This window comes from Alternaria infectoria (assembly GCF_024043175.1).
Source record: "Alternaria infectoria strain BMP 0036 chromosome Unknown scaffold_34, whole genome shotgun sequence".
Lineage (NCBI taxonomy): Eukaryota > Fungi > Ascomycota > Dothideomycetes > Pleosporales > Pleosporaceae > Alternaria > Alternaria infectoria.
This window is the reverse complement of record NW_026250723.1, coordinates 58,696-76,147: the sequence shown is the minus strand read 5'-3', so window position 1 is coordinate 76,147 and position 17,452 is coordinate 58,696. Positions and strand designations below refer to the sequence as shown.

General features: G+C 53.1%; 6 protein-coding genes across 6 annotated transcripts; 2 read left to right on the top strand and 4 right to left on the bottom strand.

Annotated features, from left to right (window-relative positions):
- Positions 1 to 2,226: 2,226 nt before the first annotated feature.
- Positions 2,227 to 4,131, top strand: J4E92_010303 (uncharacterized protein; the record flags this gene model as incomplete). The annotated part of the gene is made up of 1 exon (XM_051501642.1): positions 2,227 to 4,131. The coding sequence occupies one exon, from the start codon at positions 2,227 to 2,229 to the stop codon at positions 4,129 to 4,131; it is 1,905 nt and encodes a 634-aa protein (XP_051348113.1).
- An 807-nt stretch (positions 4,132 to 4,938) lies between these two features.
- J4E92_010302 (uncharacterized protein) lies at positions 4,939 to 7,093 on the bottom strand (the record flags this gene model as incomplete). Its single annotated transcript, XM_051501641.1, has 2 exons — positions 4,939 to 6,460; positions 6,507 to 7,093. The coding sequence occupies 2 exons, from the start codon at positions 7,091 to 7,093 to the stop codon at positions 4,939 to 4,941; spliced, it is 2,109 nt and encodes a 702-aa protein (XP_051348112.1).
- A 398-nt stretch (positions 7,094 to 7,491) lies between these two features.
- On the bottom strand, positions 7,492 to 9,366 carry J4E92_010301 (uncharacterized protein; the record flags this gene model as incomplete). The annotated part of the gene is made up of 2 exons (XM_051501640.1): positions 7,492 to 9,024; positions 9,145 to 9,366. The coding sequence occupies 2 exons, from the start codon at positions 9,364 to 9,366 to the stop codon at positions 7,492 to 7,494; spliced, it is 1,755 nt and encodes a 584-aa protein (XP_051348111.1).
- Positions 9,367 to 11,019: 1,653 nt separating this feature from the next.
- On the bottom strand, positions 11,020 to 12,392 carry J4E92_010300 (uncharacterized protein; the record flags this gene model as incomplete). Its single annotated transcript, XM_051501639.1, has 2 exons — positions 11,020 to 11,626; positions 11,677 to 12,392. 2 exons carry the CDS (start codon positions 12,390 to 12,392, stop codon positions 11,020 to 11,022), a joined length of 1,323 nt encoding a protein of 440 aa, XP_051348110.1.
- Positions 12,393 to 13,299: 907 nt separating this feature from the next.
- Positions 13,300 to 14,063, top strand: J4E92_010299 (uncharacterized protein; the record flags this gene model as incomplete). Its single annotated transcript, XM_051501638.1, has 2 exons — positions 13,300 to 13,927; positions 13,981 to 14,063. The coding sequence occupies 2 exons, from the start codon at positions 13,300 to 13,302 to the stop codon at positions 14,061 to 14,063; spliced, it is 711 nt and encodes a 236-aa protein (XP_051348109.1).
- Positions 14,064 to 14,356: 293 nt separating this feature from the next.
- On the bottom strand, positions 14,357 to 16,063 carry J4E92_010298 (uncharacterized protein; the record flags this gene model as incomplete). The annotated part of the gene is made up of 1 exon (XM_051501637.1): positions 14,357 to 16,063. The coding sequence occupies one exon, from the start codon at positions 16,061 to 16,063 to the stop codon at positions 14,357 to 14,359; it is 1,707 nt and encodes a 568-aa protein (XP_051348108.1).
- Between the last annotated feature and the right edge of the window lie 1,389 nt (positions 16,064 to 17,452).

Below are 17,452 nucleotides of genomic sequence, written 5' to 3'. Positions count from 1 at the left end.
GCCTGCAAAGTATGAATCGGTCAACGACAACGCAGATGTCGCGATACCAGAATCCCCGTTGTTCTGCCCAGGGCCTGAATTCCGGAACCTTCTCAACGAAGAGCGTTGCTCATCTACCACATGTGGCCTACTTCGAGATATGCGCGACTTGACCGACCTACTCCTGGCGCAAAGCATAGCACTTAAGCCCGCTAGCGATGCTACAGACGTTCATGTAGCCTGTCCGCCCTCCAATGACGTCTATCGTAAGACAAGAGTGGCTGGAATTTGCGATCGATTAGCAAAACTACCTTCGGCTTACACTCCAGATCACCCAAACTCCTGCGATTGGGTCTATGAGGCGTGTCGTCTCACTGCCACGATCTACACGACTTCCATCGTACGCCGCTTGCCTTTCTCTGTTGCTGCAATGTCAAGTCGCTACCCATTTTGTGTCCAAACTGGAGCTCTGAACGAGCCACATGGCAGCCAGATCTCACTCACAACCCATATCTGCGAAGAGTTGTTGCAGACTCTAGAGCGTACCGACCTCGCAAATGTGTGGAATGGTATGGTTGGGGTGCTCTATTGGATATGTACCGTTGGCGCTGCTGCAGCTCGTTCGCCCCGCTTGTCCGGCCTGTCACAGCGACTCCCGTATAGCACGACGTGCAAATTCCGGGTTCGACAGTGTCTGACCATGTTTTCCGTCCGCGCACATGTCATCTTGATCTTCAACCATCCCATACCCATCCTGCTATCTCAGAAGAAACTCCTCAGGGTACAAGAGCTTATTGGAACATATCGCCAAGGTCGCAACACTAAGCGGTCACCTCGAACCACTCTGGATTCCACAAGCCTCTAAAGCGACGACATCTGCACCTACTGAGGCTTGAATGCAAGCCGAGCAATGCATCCATCTCTTGTGATGCGCATTCAAAGCAAAGCGACTCAAGACAGAGTCAGAAGCCGGCTGCTGACAAAAGATGCTTGCGCTCCCGTAAACACCGAAAGCCGTATGAATCAGAGGGGAAGCGCACTTGTCCACGCCGCCAACCCCAGTTAGTTCTCTCACCGTTCAGTTAGTCACTGCATATCCGGCTTTGAACGAACTGTCCAGGAAGTTCTTGGTGCGCGATGTGCGGTTGGCCGAATACTCTGGCTTTCCTCCTCCGCGCGCATCACGAGAGGCCGAGCTGAAGTTCCCGGGCGCCTCGGGTCGCGACCATCCGCAAGATCCGGTCGCGATGTGTTCTGCAATTCCAGAACAGACGATCGCAGTTGCGGACAAAAAATCTGTTCCTTGCACTGAATTTTATTGGTGGTGTTCGGAGATCTTCGCTGCGTACCGATGTGGGCCGGCGGAGCATTTTGCACCCTGGATCTGAGGGGTTGCAACTCACCTGCTAAGCTTCGCGGCTCCCATCTTATCCCGACCTCTTATGACGTCGCAACTATGCATGTCTCCTATTCCATCAGGCACGGTTGTTTACATCGCATTGACACCTGGGAAACGGTAATTCGCTTTGGCGATTTCGGCGCTTCTCCAACCCAAACCTCGTGGGGATGCCATCATAGAGGGCCCGTGCGTCGAGCCTCTTTTCGTCCCTTCCTTGTCCGACGCTCCGCTGGCCACGATGATCCTGTAGGGCAGAAACAGTTGCAACCGTGGAGCCAAACTCTGATTTGATGTGTGGGGTCGCGTGGATATCAGGATCTGCGTCGTTGGAAATCATGTTCTGATCTCACAGGTCTGGCTGCCGGACTGTTTGAGACAGCAGCCAGAAGCGCACGCTGTTTTGGATATGCAAACATCCAGACGTGGCTATTGCAGGCATTTCTAAAGCTTACAGTACCCGCGATACACGTGCTCGCTCTTGGACTTGACGGTCAGCGTGCTGTCTATGCAGAAAGAGGACCGCTTCGATGACTATCTGACAAATGAAGCGAACCACGGGACAGGACGATTCGCGCTGACGAATGATGGATGACTCCTGCCCGCCTTGCACCATCTTTACGAAGGAAGCGGCTGCCAGCATGTCCGAGACAGCGTCCCAGGGATTAGTGGCAGCTTCCCTGCATTCCGATTGGGCGACAAGGTTACCTCCTGTCAGACCTGCCAGGGTCTAACGGCCTACTAACAACAAGCGACATTTTGTATAAGAGACAACATCCGCCAAATCTAGAATGCACACGAAAGAAATAGTCGCAGCGAGCGTCGTACTTGGAATCTGTTTTGTCGCTGCCATGGCACTCGTTACACGCTTCCTCCTGCACAAGCAGCCCAAGACTACAACAACAGAAGACATGTTCACTACGGACGGCAAGACTGAACGACAAGTTCAGCTCACGCAAATTTCCAGCTCGTGGAAGAGATTCTTGACCCCAAAGCAATCCTCCAGCAAAGGGCATTGGGTGCCAACATTGTCGGGCATCATCAAGGCTGGCGATGAGGGGTTGTTTTCCTCCGCATTGTTTACCAACCTCCAAGGACATCCCGGACAGGTACCACTCGAAACCTTGTACGATGCGTTCGCGAACGAAGTTCGAAACAGACCAATCTCAGAGCGATCGTCATACCCCGGAGACATGACGAAGTTCCTTGCTCGAGCAAAGAAACCTGCGAGCGGCGTGGGGCGGTCAAAGTCGATGTCCAATGTTCGGCGAGCGGACCCTAGCCCAAAGAATGCGAGGAAGAGCTTGGATTTATCGGTGGTTGAGATGGGTTTGGCTAGAGGCTTATCCGTGAAGAAGCCGGCGTCTGCCTTGGTGTCGATGTACAATGGACTGCGAGACGATGACCAGAAGGCTATACAGCGGGCTTGGGTGAAAGATGGTCAGACTGCAAAGTATGAAGATGGAAGGTTGAGCATCAAGGTCTCAGCTGCCGAACTTGCAGCACTCTCAGTAATACTGGGAAGCCAGTTGATCAACGGCGCTGACCAACAAGACGCGTCATCGGAGAATGGTGCCTTCGGCATCTCGATGGCCCTTTCGGCAACGACAGACGCCAAACACCAAGTCACGCTTACACAACAAAAGCGCAGCAGATCGCAACGGCATGCCCAAGGCTCAGGCACTTCACCACTCTTCGCAAAGCACCTTGCAGCTGGTTCTCTCCCATACTCGCAAGATAAGATCGGCGTACACAGCATTCTCATTACAGATGAATCTTTCGAGGCGTTACAAGCAGGAGCTTCTCTTTACACACACCCATATGTCGCAAGAACGCCACAATCCAAGTTTCTCGCTTCGCTACCCAGTTCCCGCGAAGCACGATTCCACATCCTCGCCACATCGACCGAAGTCCATACCTCAAACACCCTACTAGACGCCATAGCATCACTGCCGTTCTCCGGCGGCCTTGCACCGCTAGCCTCTTCACCTCTAATCAAGACAGTCCAGTTCATCGCTTCCGCTGGCCTCCCACACGCCCGCCTACTCCAGCGCCTAGAGCAACTCGTCGACAAAGTTCACCGCCACACACCCCACCTCAACATCTTCGGTCCCCTGTACGAGCCCCAAAACGCCGGTCTCCTCTTCCGCGAGCGCGAACGCCTCGGTAGACTCGCCAGCGACCCAACAACACCCGACACTCTCGCCGACAAGACAGCCCGCATGTCACGCTACACAACCCTCCTCGAGCGCCTCATGGCCCTTGTGCCAGACTTAAAAGCGCAAGATGCCCTCGCTGCAGTCCAGGAAGCAACAAAACAGGAAATGCGACGTGCATACCAACAAGCCGTCGCGGCGCACACTTCCTCCACTCCTGCCAGCAAAAGCGCAGAGACAGTCTGTTCGCCGGTATCAGCATCGCCATCTGAACCACAACAGCAACAGCGCAAGCGCCAATCCACATCATCACGTCGTAGTACCCGTTACTCGAACCGCTCCAGCACCTTTTCATCTGATATCACGGAGGCGAGCCCAGCGCTCACAACATCGATGGATGAGAAAGAGAGGAGTCTAGCCAAGCAGATAGAACACGTTCTCAAATCGGAGCTGCCGCTGGACGTCAGCACGATTGCCTTTGTTGCGCGTATGGTGGTCGTGGCGTGGACCGTCAGTGTAGGCACTGTAGCTTGGGGTGAGGGTGAGTCGGGGTTCCGAGTACCTGATCTGGAGGCTTTGGGAAAGTTGGTTCTGGTTTAGACAGGTACCTCATAGCTACCAGTTGGGCGGGTTGTACGGATACGGGGAGCTTAGAGGCGTTTTTTCCTTTTCTTGTTTTAGACCAAGGGTTTGGGCATATGGCATGTTTAACGAGATACCATTCACGCTTTGATGATTTAGACTAGTAGAGATTACGAATATGATTCTTCTGCATAGTTTACAATAAGTCGTTCCCTGGCATCGTTTCTGCGCCTTTAGACGCAGCTAACATGTGTCATCAAATTTTTGAAACGAATGTCCGCAACATCCCGCATCCATCCCCATAATGCGCACACGTCACCCGCCATCGCAAAACCAACACAATCAAAAGATCACATATCCCATAAACCACAAGTACCATGACCAAAACGATATCAATCGTTACAGTCATGAGACAAAAGCAGTCTCGAGCTCGGTTCTCGGCTTCACCCGGCATCCGGCGATCTGCACGAACGACGTCGAAGCACCCAGCCGGCGGCATCCGTGGGTTCCTGCGGCGGTAAGACAGTTTTCCCGAGCGCTATTACGCACGAGATGCAGAATGTCGCCGCTTGGCTAACGAAGTACGGGCTGATGCCCCTCTTGGAAAGTGTTGTTGGGGTAGGCGTGAACTTTGGCAAGGAAGACGGATGTGTGCTGTTGAGACGATTTATCCAATTGTAGTAATTTCGAGGTTGAATCGTGGATCTATGTACCGTACACCGTATACCCTTCCTCATACCCCCGTTTCTATACAAGCAAGCACCTTCACAATCCTCGTCGTCATACCCAACAACAACCCCCTCCCTTCCCATCAAGAAGCCCCCCCTACTCCGGCCCCATAACCTCCAACCCCCTACAAACACCCACCCACCCATCCCTCATGCCCTCCCAAACAACTTCCATACTCTCCTCTTCCAGCCCATCCCTCTTCCTTTCTTTCCGCTCAACTTTATCTCCCGTCCCATCCGCCATCATAGCAGTAACGCGATCCCGTTTCTTGTCCTTATCCAATAACGAGCTATTTGTCTTGAGACCCTTGCCGTCTAGCTCGCCTTTTACTTCCCAGCCCTTGCGGACGGGGCCGTGGATGGTGGCGGGGGAGATGAGCGTGCTGTCGAGGAGTGCGTTCCAGCGCGAGAGGTACATGCCCGGGCCGTGCGTTGTGCCCTTTCCGTTTTGTGATGAGGAGGCGGGTTTCATGATGGATTCTAGACGGGTTTGCGATGTGGATTTCAGAGTGGTGAGATGCTTTTCGTGTTGATCGAGGAGTGTCTTTAGCTCTTCTTGTTTGTCTTTGCTGAGGGTTTCGAAGAGTGAGTGTAGGGGTGCTGTCATGTTGCCTGCGCCGCCTTCGCCTCTTTCTTCAGCTTCTTTGGCGCGCTCGTCGACACGGAATTCGGAAAATATGCGTTTGGCGTAAACGAGGTAGTCTTGGGCGAGATCGGGTGCGTTCTTCGTAACTTGATGTAGAAACTTGTGCATAGAAGGGGCGTGCTTTTTGAGTAGTTGGACGAAGTCTTCCACGGTAGGGGCGTCGCTTGCTTCTTGATCGAGGATGCTAGCTGGGTCAGGTGAGCTCGGTCTTGACTTAGAAGTTTCGCGGCTCCTTGTGCCCTTCTTCTTTGGCTTGGCAGTCTTGATTAGGTCGGTGATGAAGGCTTCCGCGTCGGTTATAGTGCCTGAGAGATCGACGGCGTTGTGTATGGCTCGGATGACGGGATCCATACCGGTGACCGCGTCGCGTATGGTGGAAGTCAAGACATCGGGGTTGGATTTGCAGAGGACCTTGGTGAGCTCTTCGCGATCGCGGATGGAAAGGTATGTGCTGAGATATTCCATGGCTACGCTATGTTGGTGTTCGCTCAGGGTCTCGGCATCGATCTTGTATGGGGGGTCGGATGTTTCGAGGATAACAGCTGCGATTGACTTCGACTCGGATATTGATTGGCTTCGCGCCGCCTCATGTTTCTCCCGTGAAGAGTAGACGTATGTCTTGAGTGCCTTGAAGACCTTCTTGTCGGGCGCGTTACGCGACGACTCTAGTTTCGTTGCCCGCTTTTGGAATTCGGATGTGTCCCATGCTAATACTGTCGACAGAATTTGCTGTAGGAGATTCATGCCGTCGTTGGTGTTGTTGGTAAGGCCTATCCAGTTGGTCATGGCCGTCACTGATAACTTCGCCAGTACTAATCTGACCATGCCGTTGATCATCGTCGCTGCGTTTCCGACGCGCAACGTCTGCTTGATGACGGTGTATGGGATGAGGCGGTGCAGGTTCTCGAGGAGGCGAACGAGGTATTGGCCGTCGGGCGACATGACGAAAACATGGTGGAGGAAAGACGCGGCACTGAGATTGTTAGTTTGCGAATAGAAAAGCCAGTTGGAAAACTCACTTTAATAGCATATACTCGTGCGCTGCCTGCAGACTGCTGGAATGGTCCTCCAGCCTTGGCGTCGCCTTGACCTTCTCATACAGATCATCCAAAGCATCCCCGTATATCGCATCCTTGACTAGTTCCTCAAAGCCTTGTATGACGTCTTCGGGCTTGCTTGTGTCGTATTCTTTCTTGCTCTCCTTCTTCTTCGTTGCTGAGTATCCACCCAGCATGCCTCTTGCAACGTACTCAGCGATGCTACTCGCCGCCGTCGCAAGGGCCTTCCGACTTCCAATAGCGCCTTTATCGTAACTCTCGCTCAGTTCCGCCTCGGCCATTCTCGCGACTAGTGTCTGGATTTTGTCCGACCACCAGCTCTCGCCGAAGTTTCTTATGGCGGGGTTGCATAGCGCAAACTTGTTGAGCATGTTCTGTAGCAAGGGGCTCGTCGACTGGACGCCGTCTGCCTTCCGGAAAGGGTAGCCATACTGATCGATGGTGTGGGGGTATTTGAAGGCTTCGATTTCGGAGTAGACTTGGTGGTGGATTAGGATATCGAAGAGGGCGTGCGTCTGCGCAGGCGTAAGCGGTTTGGCGGTCGACATGGTGGTGGAGAGTGAAGTATGGTAGGACCAGAATCTTGTAATGGCTCCATAGTTGGCTACGTGAGAGATGGTTGACGCGGCTGCGCCTGCGACGCGGGGTACGTCATCGCGCTTGCCGTCTTGGCAGATTAGCGACCTGATCACCCCCACATGGTCGCCAGAATCTCGGAAAGTACGGCCACCCGAGACGTCTACATCAACCCAGGATATCGTCAAGTTGAAGTTTGTATATGTAGTTACACCCTACAATGTTATCGCCAGCTTCCGAGAAGACGCGAACAAAACACCTAGATGCCTACAAACCTCTCTAGAACAGTTATATACAAAGCTTTTCCATCATGTAAGCCTCAACCCCCAAACCTCCAAACCGCCCACAACACCTGTGCCCAACGTATACCTCAAAAGTTGAACGTGAGACCCTGTGACAGGCCTTCACGGAGGAAGATATGCTCAGGGATGACGTCATCTTGTGCGATCAAGATGATGGTTTTGAGCTTGCACTCGATCTTGTACTCCACGCAAGCTTCGCGGAAGAAGTCGAAGAGACAGGTTGCCACAAGGTGGTGAAAGTCATCTCCCTCTTCATTTTTGAAGAGGGGTCCTGTGTTGTAGTAGACTTTCCACGTCTTCAGTTCTGGGAACTCGGCGGCGAGAGTTTCGGTGATATAAGGAGCTTCATCATCGAATTCGCTCCAATCTCCATCGTGAATCGGAGCACCGAGCACAACGTCGCGAGAGCCATAGACCTCAATCCCAGGGCAGAAGGACGCAAGGCTGTCCATGTCGCGAAGCGAAAGATCGTTGTCATTGCCGAGATCGACGTCGTAAACCCGCAGCCCGGAATGGTAACTCCAGATGTCGATCAATCTGGGGTATTCGGACCTGGGCGCACCCCAACTATTGCATACTTTCATCCTCACTGACTGTAGGCTATGAAAGCTGGTGATGAAGTTTGTAAACCATGAATCGTGGGTTTCCCAAAGGAAGGGCTCGTCCCAGCAGATTATCTGGATACACAGATCTTCAATGTTGATCTTCGATTCGGGATTTGATGTCATGAGGAGCCCGAAAAGGTCCGAGAGGAATAATGACTGGATGAGATGAAGTGAGCGCACACTGGATATGTCGATAGACAAACCAAAGACGCCCAAGGGAAAATGTCTGAAATTGACATCGTGAAAAACGAGCTTAGTGACAGCGAACGTCTGTTCTAATCCCAAGTCCCAGAAGGGATTGCGATATGTCCCGGCAACTCCGTCGGGGAAGCCGAAGGTAGCTCGCATGTAGAAGTAATCGATATGATCTCCTACACCGACGTACTCAAGTAGACGGCGAGCGACTCTCCTAAGAGTACCAGCCACGTTGTGATGAAGTGACCCCCTCCTACCCGCGGAAGCAAATTCAAAGAGCTTCCCAGGCTGCAGTAAGGTAGACACGAACTTGAAGACGAGCCGGCTGTCCATGACAGTTTCGTCGTTGTATTGACCGGGGCACTTGATTGGACTGCACATCTCCGGAAGGTCAATCTTTCTCAAGGATGCTCGGAGAGTCTTCCCACGGGCTGGGTGACACAGAAGGCTTTCCAGCATCAGCCAAGATAGCCCGTTCAATATGGATATGATCGGGTCTTGTTGTCCATGTGATAACCCTGGCTGTGTGAATACCAACGAAGTCAATGGGAGATGTTGTAGGCACCGCGCTAGTATCTGGAAATAGGCCTGCGCGTAAGGAGATGCTGTGATGTCGATTGTCAGATCTCGGGTAAAGCGATCGATGTACGTGAACGTCGGTCCGTGTCCCACGAGGCTGCTGGCTGAGGGGAAATTAGGGCCTAGGCGGAACCGAATGGCGCTCTTGTATAGGGCTTCGAGACCGATCGTCCAGAGGGCTTGACAACTGCGCATGAAGTTGGGCAGATCGTGTTGACCAACCTGAACAATGTTAGCTCCAGTTCTCATCGGTGCTCGCAGACTACGGAGCTATCTCAAGCTTGAATGAGCCAAGCTGTGGGTGATCCAGCCTCCAGGTCATGCTATAATCATTAAACTTACTGCTTGGGCGATCTGAAGGACCAAGGCGGTGTCGAGGTCAAGGAGCTGAGTTTTGTTCCTTCCCTTAGATTTCGGCGGTCGCTTCAGCCTCTTGGAATCAGGTGTCGATGTAGTGTCGCCCGCAGAGGTAGGCTTGCTCTCAATGAACTGCCATCGTCGCTTGCTCAGTGCGCCTTTGGTCGCGCCATCTCCGGGATCTGTGGAGGACTTTCGCGGCGCCATCGTCGCAAAGATTTGACAATAGAACTGCTCGCGTTGAGGAATGGACTCTGAGCCTGGCGAATATCCCTTGGTGGGATCTAGCCAGTCGCATGGTCTGTGCGCAGGTGAATGCAAACAGACGCGACAGCCAATGGAACGACAGGAGAAGGCCAAGCCCGGAGGCGGCAGCCTTGCGCGCCGTAGCTCCTCTGTCTATAAGAGTCTGCCCACCGTCTTCCAACTGCTCTCCTCACCACCCTCCACCTCACACCGTCTTCGGCTGTGGACTGGGAGAAGTCGAGAAGAGCTCAACCCGAGCTCAACGATATCGGAGAGTCCGACAAGGTAACGTCATCTTCACGAGAGCCCCTCGTTCACATTATCTGGAGCCGCAGGCGGGCTCCAGCCGTCCTCGCTAACAAGTCTTCTTCCACTCTTTTCACACAGCTTGTCCAATACTTCCTGATACCTCGGCTCACAAGCGTTAAGGACTGGGGTGGAGACGTTGACGGACGCTTACGACCCTGGTCTCACGAGGTGTCGTTGCGCTGACGAGCATTATGTGTCGGCACCTCAACGCACAAATTCGATCTGTGGTTTTTGCAGTGCTACCTACGATCGACGGAACGGCGACATCCATGCACCTTCTCCACACTCCGCCAAAGGGAAGCGCGACTTCGCGTCTACCCTTTGCCCGTTTGTGGTCTCGCCGGGAGGTGGTGAGCAACGATATCCTTCGGGATTGCTCATCTCACACGGCAGGAAGCAGGCGGAGCTCGTCTCCAGCAATGGACTCCGGTCCAGCTTCTGAGTGACAGGTACCTACGGGAAACCGGCTCGTCGAGTGGATAGTTGAAGATGCGGGAACGTGAGCCCGGTTACCACAACGAAGGTCTCGAGACCTAAGGTAGAGGCTTATTGGGGCCTTTACTGACGATCGAACGGCGGAACCAACACCCACCTTTTTTTCGTTGACATTGCTGCTTTATGCAGTCTGTTGAAGAAGATACATTCGTAAAACATCGAGTGAATGAAGCGGGATCGATGAACACGCTTTCCACTTCGACTGCTGTCGTAGCATATCATCGGAGTGTGAGAGTTGAGATGATGTCGGCAGCTCTTTCTCCAGCTGGGCCGCTACGTCACCCACTAACTTTATCGGGTATAGTTTGCGCGTCTCCCCAGCTCTGCACTGGAGGATACCGTGAGCATCAAGCACCTGATGCACGTACTCCACTCTCGGGTTTCTTATCACTTCTAAGTCTACAATGTCTGAAACCCGATATGGCGATCAACATATACGAAACCGAAAACCACGTACCCAGGACCAAGGCCCGCCCGTGCCGCCAAAGACTCTCAGCACATCCATCAAACGCGTCGCGGCACCTAGTCCCTTAAACCTACATACGCACACGAAACCACTCCCATCAGTACCTTCCTTACCATTAGTCGCTTCAGTCACGGAAGAGCAGCAATCAAAACCGCTGCCAGCACCGCCAATGGACTCCACATTACGATTGACCTTGCTCTGGGTGGCAGCCTTCTGTGTATGGTTTCTCTTAATCGTGTTGTTGCTACCTGTAATCACAGAGAAAGACGCAATGCCCGGTTTCAACAAATGGCTTCGTACGTTACTATGACTGAAGCTGCCTCTATATCCCCCACAAGAAAGGCCTACAACTTCGACTCCGCCTTGGTAGCATCCACCAAACTCTTCCTCCCACCAAACCCAAACAAATACGCAGCAACCTTCCGCATCTGAATCTCCTCACTCCCCTCAGTAATCCTATACCGGCGATGGTGTCTCCAGATATGCTCAAACGGATAATGTCGCGAATACCCATTCCCGCCATGGACCTGGATCGCGCGGTCCGCCGCCTGCGTACACAACCTATTCGCGTAGTAATTACACATGGACACCTTATCGCCAATCTTCTTCTCAATCTCATTGTGCGGCATGGAGTCCATCTCCAACGCCGTCTTCCGGATCAACTGTCGCAGCATCTCGCATTGGGTTGCGAGTTCGACGAGCGGGAACTGGATGCCTTGGTTGTGCGAGAGAGGGGTTCCAAAGGGCGCGCGTTCGTTGGCGTATTCGACGGATTGCTGGACGCAGTATACGGCGGCGCCGAGCGAGGAGGCGGCTTGGCGGATGCGGTTCTCGTGGACGAAGGCTTGGGCGACACCGAGGCCGTTGTGGATGGGGCCTAGTAAGGCGGTCTCGGGGACCCAGACGTCTTTGATTGAGACGGTGGCGTGGTCGGTGGGCATGTTCAGTGTCCTGGGCTTTGTTAGCATGGAAGCTCCAGCGCTGTGGGGCAAACGACGTACCACTCATACGACTCTGCCTTGAGACCTGGCGTCTCTACCGGTACGACGAAGCACGAGATGCCCTTGATCTCGCCATCCTTCCCTGATGTCCTCGCAAAGACCGAGCAGTGTGTCGCGTGATGCATACCAGTCTGCCACCGCTTGTATCCATTCAACAACCACCCCTTCACACCATCCCTCGTCTCCGGCCGCCCTTTTGTCGCCATGTGTGTCGCATCCGAACCGTGACCGGGCTCTGTCAAGCCGAACGTCATCCTGAACTTGCCCTGCAGCCGCAACGGTATGAACTCCTTCTTCTGCTGCTCGTTGCCAAAGTTCATGAGCATGATGACGTCGGGGAAGTTGCCGACCATCGAGTGCTCCGTCTGCAAGTCGTTGAACAGGCCCAGCCCTTTCGCGGCGAGATGCTCTCGGATGACGGCCATCCAGAGGTTGCTCCCTCGTCCATCGGCACTGTTCTGACCGCCGTATTGCTTCGGCAGCGACAGTCTGTAGAAGCCGGCTTCATCGGCCAGTCGCCTTGACTCTGCCAATAGATCCTCCCATTCCTTGCGCGGCAGGCCGCCGTTGTCCCAATCCGTTCGAGCGTGCTCGCGGCGGTGGTCGAAGAAGCGGTTGTTGTCGTCTTTGTGTTGGAGCGGAGTAATCTTCTCGTCGATGAACTTGTCGAGATCGGCGAGGTATTGCTTCAGATCATCGGGGATCGAGAAGTTCATCGTGTGCGACAGCGACATCGTGGGGCTCTTCAGAGAGGTGTGGTTCGTGGAGGATGGGATTGATGGCATCGACGCTCTATCAGCGTTCTGGATATTTCTCAATTGCGAACGTCAAGCTAGAAGCTCGCGGTATAAGGGCAAGCTTCGGGACGCGCATCTTGATGACTCGCTTGCTCTCAGTCGTGGAGTTGCTGTGCCTGAGAGCTGCTTTGCGGGGAAAGAAGCACAGGCCAGGCGGAGTTGACCTCGGCCTTCGCGGGCGCGCCTCAACCCATCAACCAGAACGCGAAAAACGCACGCGCGACATCCCCATTCATGAACACCATGTCTAGTCGCCAAGGTCGCGTCCGAGAGCAGACTTCTATCCCGCCCTAACGGCTTACGGGCTGCCAATAGACCATCTCCCAATCCGCAGCGACCTTGCAAGCCATGAGAGCCCTGAGACGAGAAGGGCGCTGATTGCGTCCGATCAGACACCGCAAGCTTTACAATACGCCACAGTCCTCGTGCGATGTACACCACTGTTAGCAAACCGAGAACCGGAAATTTGAGAAGTTGGGTCGTCGACATCTCGCATGGTCTGACAGCCATAGCTAAGTCGCTGCGGCGAATAAATCGGTTCATCTTGGACGGCATCCAGTAGTCATTCTACGCCCACCCGCATATAATTTCATTCGTACTGTATGTATCACAAACAAAAACGCATCAGATATCTTCGTGGTACATAGTATTGCTACCTTTTCAACCACGGTTCAGCACGGATTTCTTCCACTCATCCTGCTTTCGCTACCAACGTATGGGCTTCGGCAATAACCCGTACGCATATAAATCGGCTCGTACTAGATTTACTTCTTCTTTTATCAACTGCGCTGAGATCTAGCCTGCCATGAATTCTCGCCTTCCCGCTATGTCCGAACCACTGGATCCAGTTGTGACCCCCCAGTCACCAGTCGAGTCATCTATTGGAAATGCCGGCCTGGAACATGACGCCAAAGACACTGACACTGCGCAAAAATCTACCTCTCTTCGAGACCATCAAGGCACTATCGAGCTCAGGGCAAGCAGCATTGTGCGAGAGTGCGAGCTCTATATGAACGGCTTCCCGGGTAGAGACAGTATATCTGGCAATCACACATTTCATCCGGCTATCAGGGGATTTATCAGTGGAACGGTTGAGCCAACAGAAGAGAACCTTGACGCCATTCACGATATGATCAGCTATCGCAACAACTTAGCAAGGCTAGCAATGCACCTACTGGACGCCACCAACATTCCTCAGCCCAAAGGCTTGGACATATTCGACTTCGATAAAGACAACTTCGAGAAGCGCATGTCAGCGACGGCTCAGGTTAGGTGCATCGCTGCCTGGCAGGCTCTCCATACTGGATTGCTACCCCGCCCTGTTGAAGATGAGCAGCAACCACAAGGCCTCCCGTGGCACAAGCCAAACTGGTATATTGCTGCGGCCATTACGCTTGATAAGGCTATCAAGACTAACGCTGATATTGAAGATGCTGTGGAACGTATGAGGGTTTGTAAGTACCTATCGTTATGCTCCTCTAGGGTTTCCACTAACTTCGATACGCAGATTACAGAGACCATTGTCAGGAATTCAAGAAACTGCTTCACTACGATGGTGAGCTGACGTATAAGGAAGAACCTCAAGACTGAGGTCTCTGCATAGTAACAACATCGTGCCATCCGATGCCAGCGCAAAGAATTCGGGAGGTGGAATAGCAGCGGCGGATACCCAAGAGCGGATAAATGACATTGACTGGAGATACCGGCAAATGCAGTCTATCTACAACTCGGCGACAAGGAGCTCGCTCTAAATGTACTGACGGGATGTCACACCAGTAGGATAACAAGACACAACATAATGTATGGCTCCAGGCTCATATCTCAATTCAAACAACATCAACTTCATTGATCTCGTATACCCCTACTACCCCGCGCGTCAACACTCAAACCTTCCGAAAGCCCTTATACCACCGCCTCTTCACGCCATTCTGCTCCGACGCCAGCTCATCCTCCGCCCGAATCTGTTCGTAGTCGTCCGATGACACCGTCGCAAAAGACTCCGCCGATGAGTTCTCTTGCGACGTTCCCATACCCGCACTCCCCCTACCAGCGCCTTCAGCCGTCGCATTGAGTACCTGCAGAAGCTCCGCTTCTGCCTCAACTTGCGTCCTTCCACCTAGTTCCTCCGGCTTTGTCTTAGATCCAGCTCCATCCTTGATTCCCCCTTTCCCCTTCCCAATCTTCCCCACATCCAATCCAACTGGCACAGCGCTCTGCCGCTCGAACGCTTTCTTCTTCGGCGACGACGACGAAGGCGGTAGATTTTGAAACGGATGCAGACCTGCAATCGCCTTGGTCAACTTCTCAATCTCGTCTTCTTGAGCATTCTTCTCACTGCTATACATGCAGCCCCCCTTACCATCCCCCTCCTCCTCCCTCTTCCCAACATCCGGATCATCCATCACACAAACGCCCTCCTGCTCATCCAGTCCCGGCACTTTCATACCCGGAACGAACTCAGACGCATGCCGCTTCTCTTCCCTCGACGTGACTCTAGGAATACACCGACTTTCCTCGTCACTTATCCTCTTGACCAACTCGCGGGAAATATGTTGTTCGCTATCATCAACAACCTTGTCTTCTACAACATCGCCCTCGAGTTGCGCAAGCGCTTTCGCTTGTTCTTCTGCGCGGAGAGCGAGGACGCGGTCGAGCGTGGGTGTGCGGTCGACACTTTGTCGTTTATTTGATTTGCTCAGCGGAGACGGTGCCTCGTTGATCGCGGAAAGAGGGGTGGTGTATTGGGTTGGGGTTTCCGCACTCTTCCCAAACGAAGCAGTTCGAGACTTCGCATGCTTCGGCGATATTATTGGTTGGTTCTCGAAAGCGAATCTAGGTAGAATAGGGGGAAGAGGCGCGCTCTTCCTCTTTACTATTGTTGTCTTTGGCTCATGTTCAGGTAGCGAAGGTAATGCCTGGTCTGCCTTCATCTTTCCACGCTTCTCTGTTGCTAGTTTGATCGCATCGGTTGTGTCCTGGCGCAGCTTTTGATTCACGTCTTTCGTTCCGGGGAAGTTGTATTTATCTGGGCTTTTCAGATCGGTGTGGTTCCGTGGGTCTGCGGCGTCGAAGTAGGGTGTGAAATCCCTCCTGTCGCCCTTGTTGTCTTTGATAGCGGTCCTAGATGTGTTCTTCGGTGGCGTAGATGTAGATGTTGGATGGGTTGCTTGATCTTGCGCATATGGTCCACCGCCAACAATCTCGGCATACGGATTATGCCACTGATGTTGACCGTAAGTTTGAAGGCCCGCAACTTGATCCTGCTGTTGCTGTTGCTGGCCCTGCGTAGCTCCAGTCTCAACATCAAAGCCCTTCGCGTATGTTGCATCTAGATTCCGGGATGTCGCGTTGGAGATATCGTGGATTGCACCGCTTGCATCGTCCCAGTATGGCATTGTCTGCGTATCATATTGGAAAGGATCGCTGTTCCGCTGCTGCGGATTCCGAATCGACACAGTATGCTGACTTTGCGGTTGCGATATCTGCGGAGCGGGATTCGGATCACTTGATGCTTGAACGTGGCCTCGTCGGTGTGGGTAGCGGTTTCTGGGTCCGCGAGGCGGGTTCCAGTTTGGGTCTGGCTGTGTCATTTTTGGAGGTTGGAAGGATAGCTAGGGTGTGCGGGTTGAGCGGAGTCAAGTGCAGTGGTTTCACAATGTAAGGGTTAATTGGTGTTTTGACTTGCTTGCAGGAGGTGGTTCGTAGAGTGTAGAGTACGAAAGAGGAATGAGGTTCTGCGGCGAGGTAGACGGATGTGCACGCCGTATGTGAGTATTGTGTGAGTGAATGAATGGGGTTGTTGTGCGCTGTGCTGGCCGCCTGTTGCTCTGGTGATTTGGTCACTGATGAAAGATGGTGTTCGAGAATGTGCGCAGGTCTTGAAGCTAAGAGATGTCACGTCATAAGATTGGAAGTCAGTGCTGCAGAAGGCCATCAGTTGTAGCACCTAGCTATTCTTCTAGTGATCACTTCAGCAATCATCCTGTCATACCAGTCAATCAAATTTACAACAAGGTCTTTCCATCAACCCCCAATTAGTCAGAACAGCTTCTCTTCATGTTGCTAGTGTCAACGTGGCACCTTGCCATTGAAGGCCGTCGGGATGTCTCTGTCGACCTCTTCAAAGTCTTCAGTCAATTCGTCCTCATACTGTACCATCTCAAAGCTCTCACCTAAACCTCGTTCTTCATCTTGCTGAGCCTTCGGCCTTGTGCGCGACGCGTACGCCAACTTCGACTCGTCTGTGGTCCCGTTCTGCGTCTCATTGGCGTTCATAGCTTGTTCGTCAAATTGTGAGTAAGCAAATACCTGGCCAAATTTATCGATACCTTGAAGGGGCTTATGCGGCCTACGGACCTGGCCAACGTCGTTGCTCCTTGACGTCAGCGCAGTATCGAGGCCGAAAGTGATGTCTTCCATGTCCCCGATCTTAGATTGGCGTCTTCCTGATGCATCACGGATGGGTGTGTCGTGTGTACCAAACCGAACTCCAGATCTCCTTGATCGGCGTGCTATGTCTTCAGCAGTGGGCTGAGGATTTACGGGCACATTTGGCCGCAACTCTTGTGTGCCGTAGTATATCCTCGAACGCAGGCTATGCCGATCTATTGGTCCTTGCGCTACATCGGGCGCTAGAGCGCTTGGGTGAGGTACGGACGTCTCTAGTTCGGAAATGGATGGGAACATGGAGAGGCGAATGAGCTGCCTGTGGCGGGCGCGAGCCGTAGCAGAAAGCGAGTCTTGCGGACTGGGAGGTGAGTGATGTTGTGACATGTTGAGATGTCAGTAAAGCTACCGTATTGCTGAGTACAATGGAATGCGCGAGATTTTTGACTGAAGATGTAAGCTCTCAAATAGATGAGGCGCGGTGTTGCTGGCAGTCCTGCTCCAGCGATGTTTTGGCAAAGCTACGACACAGCCAACTCAGACAATGCGCTTGCGTAGCCATTCCATCAACACCGTCGTGCGTGACAATCGCA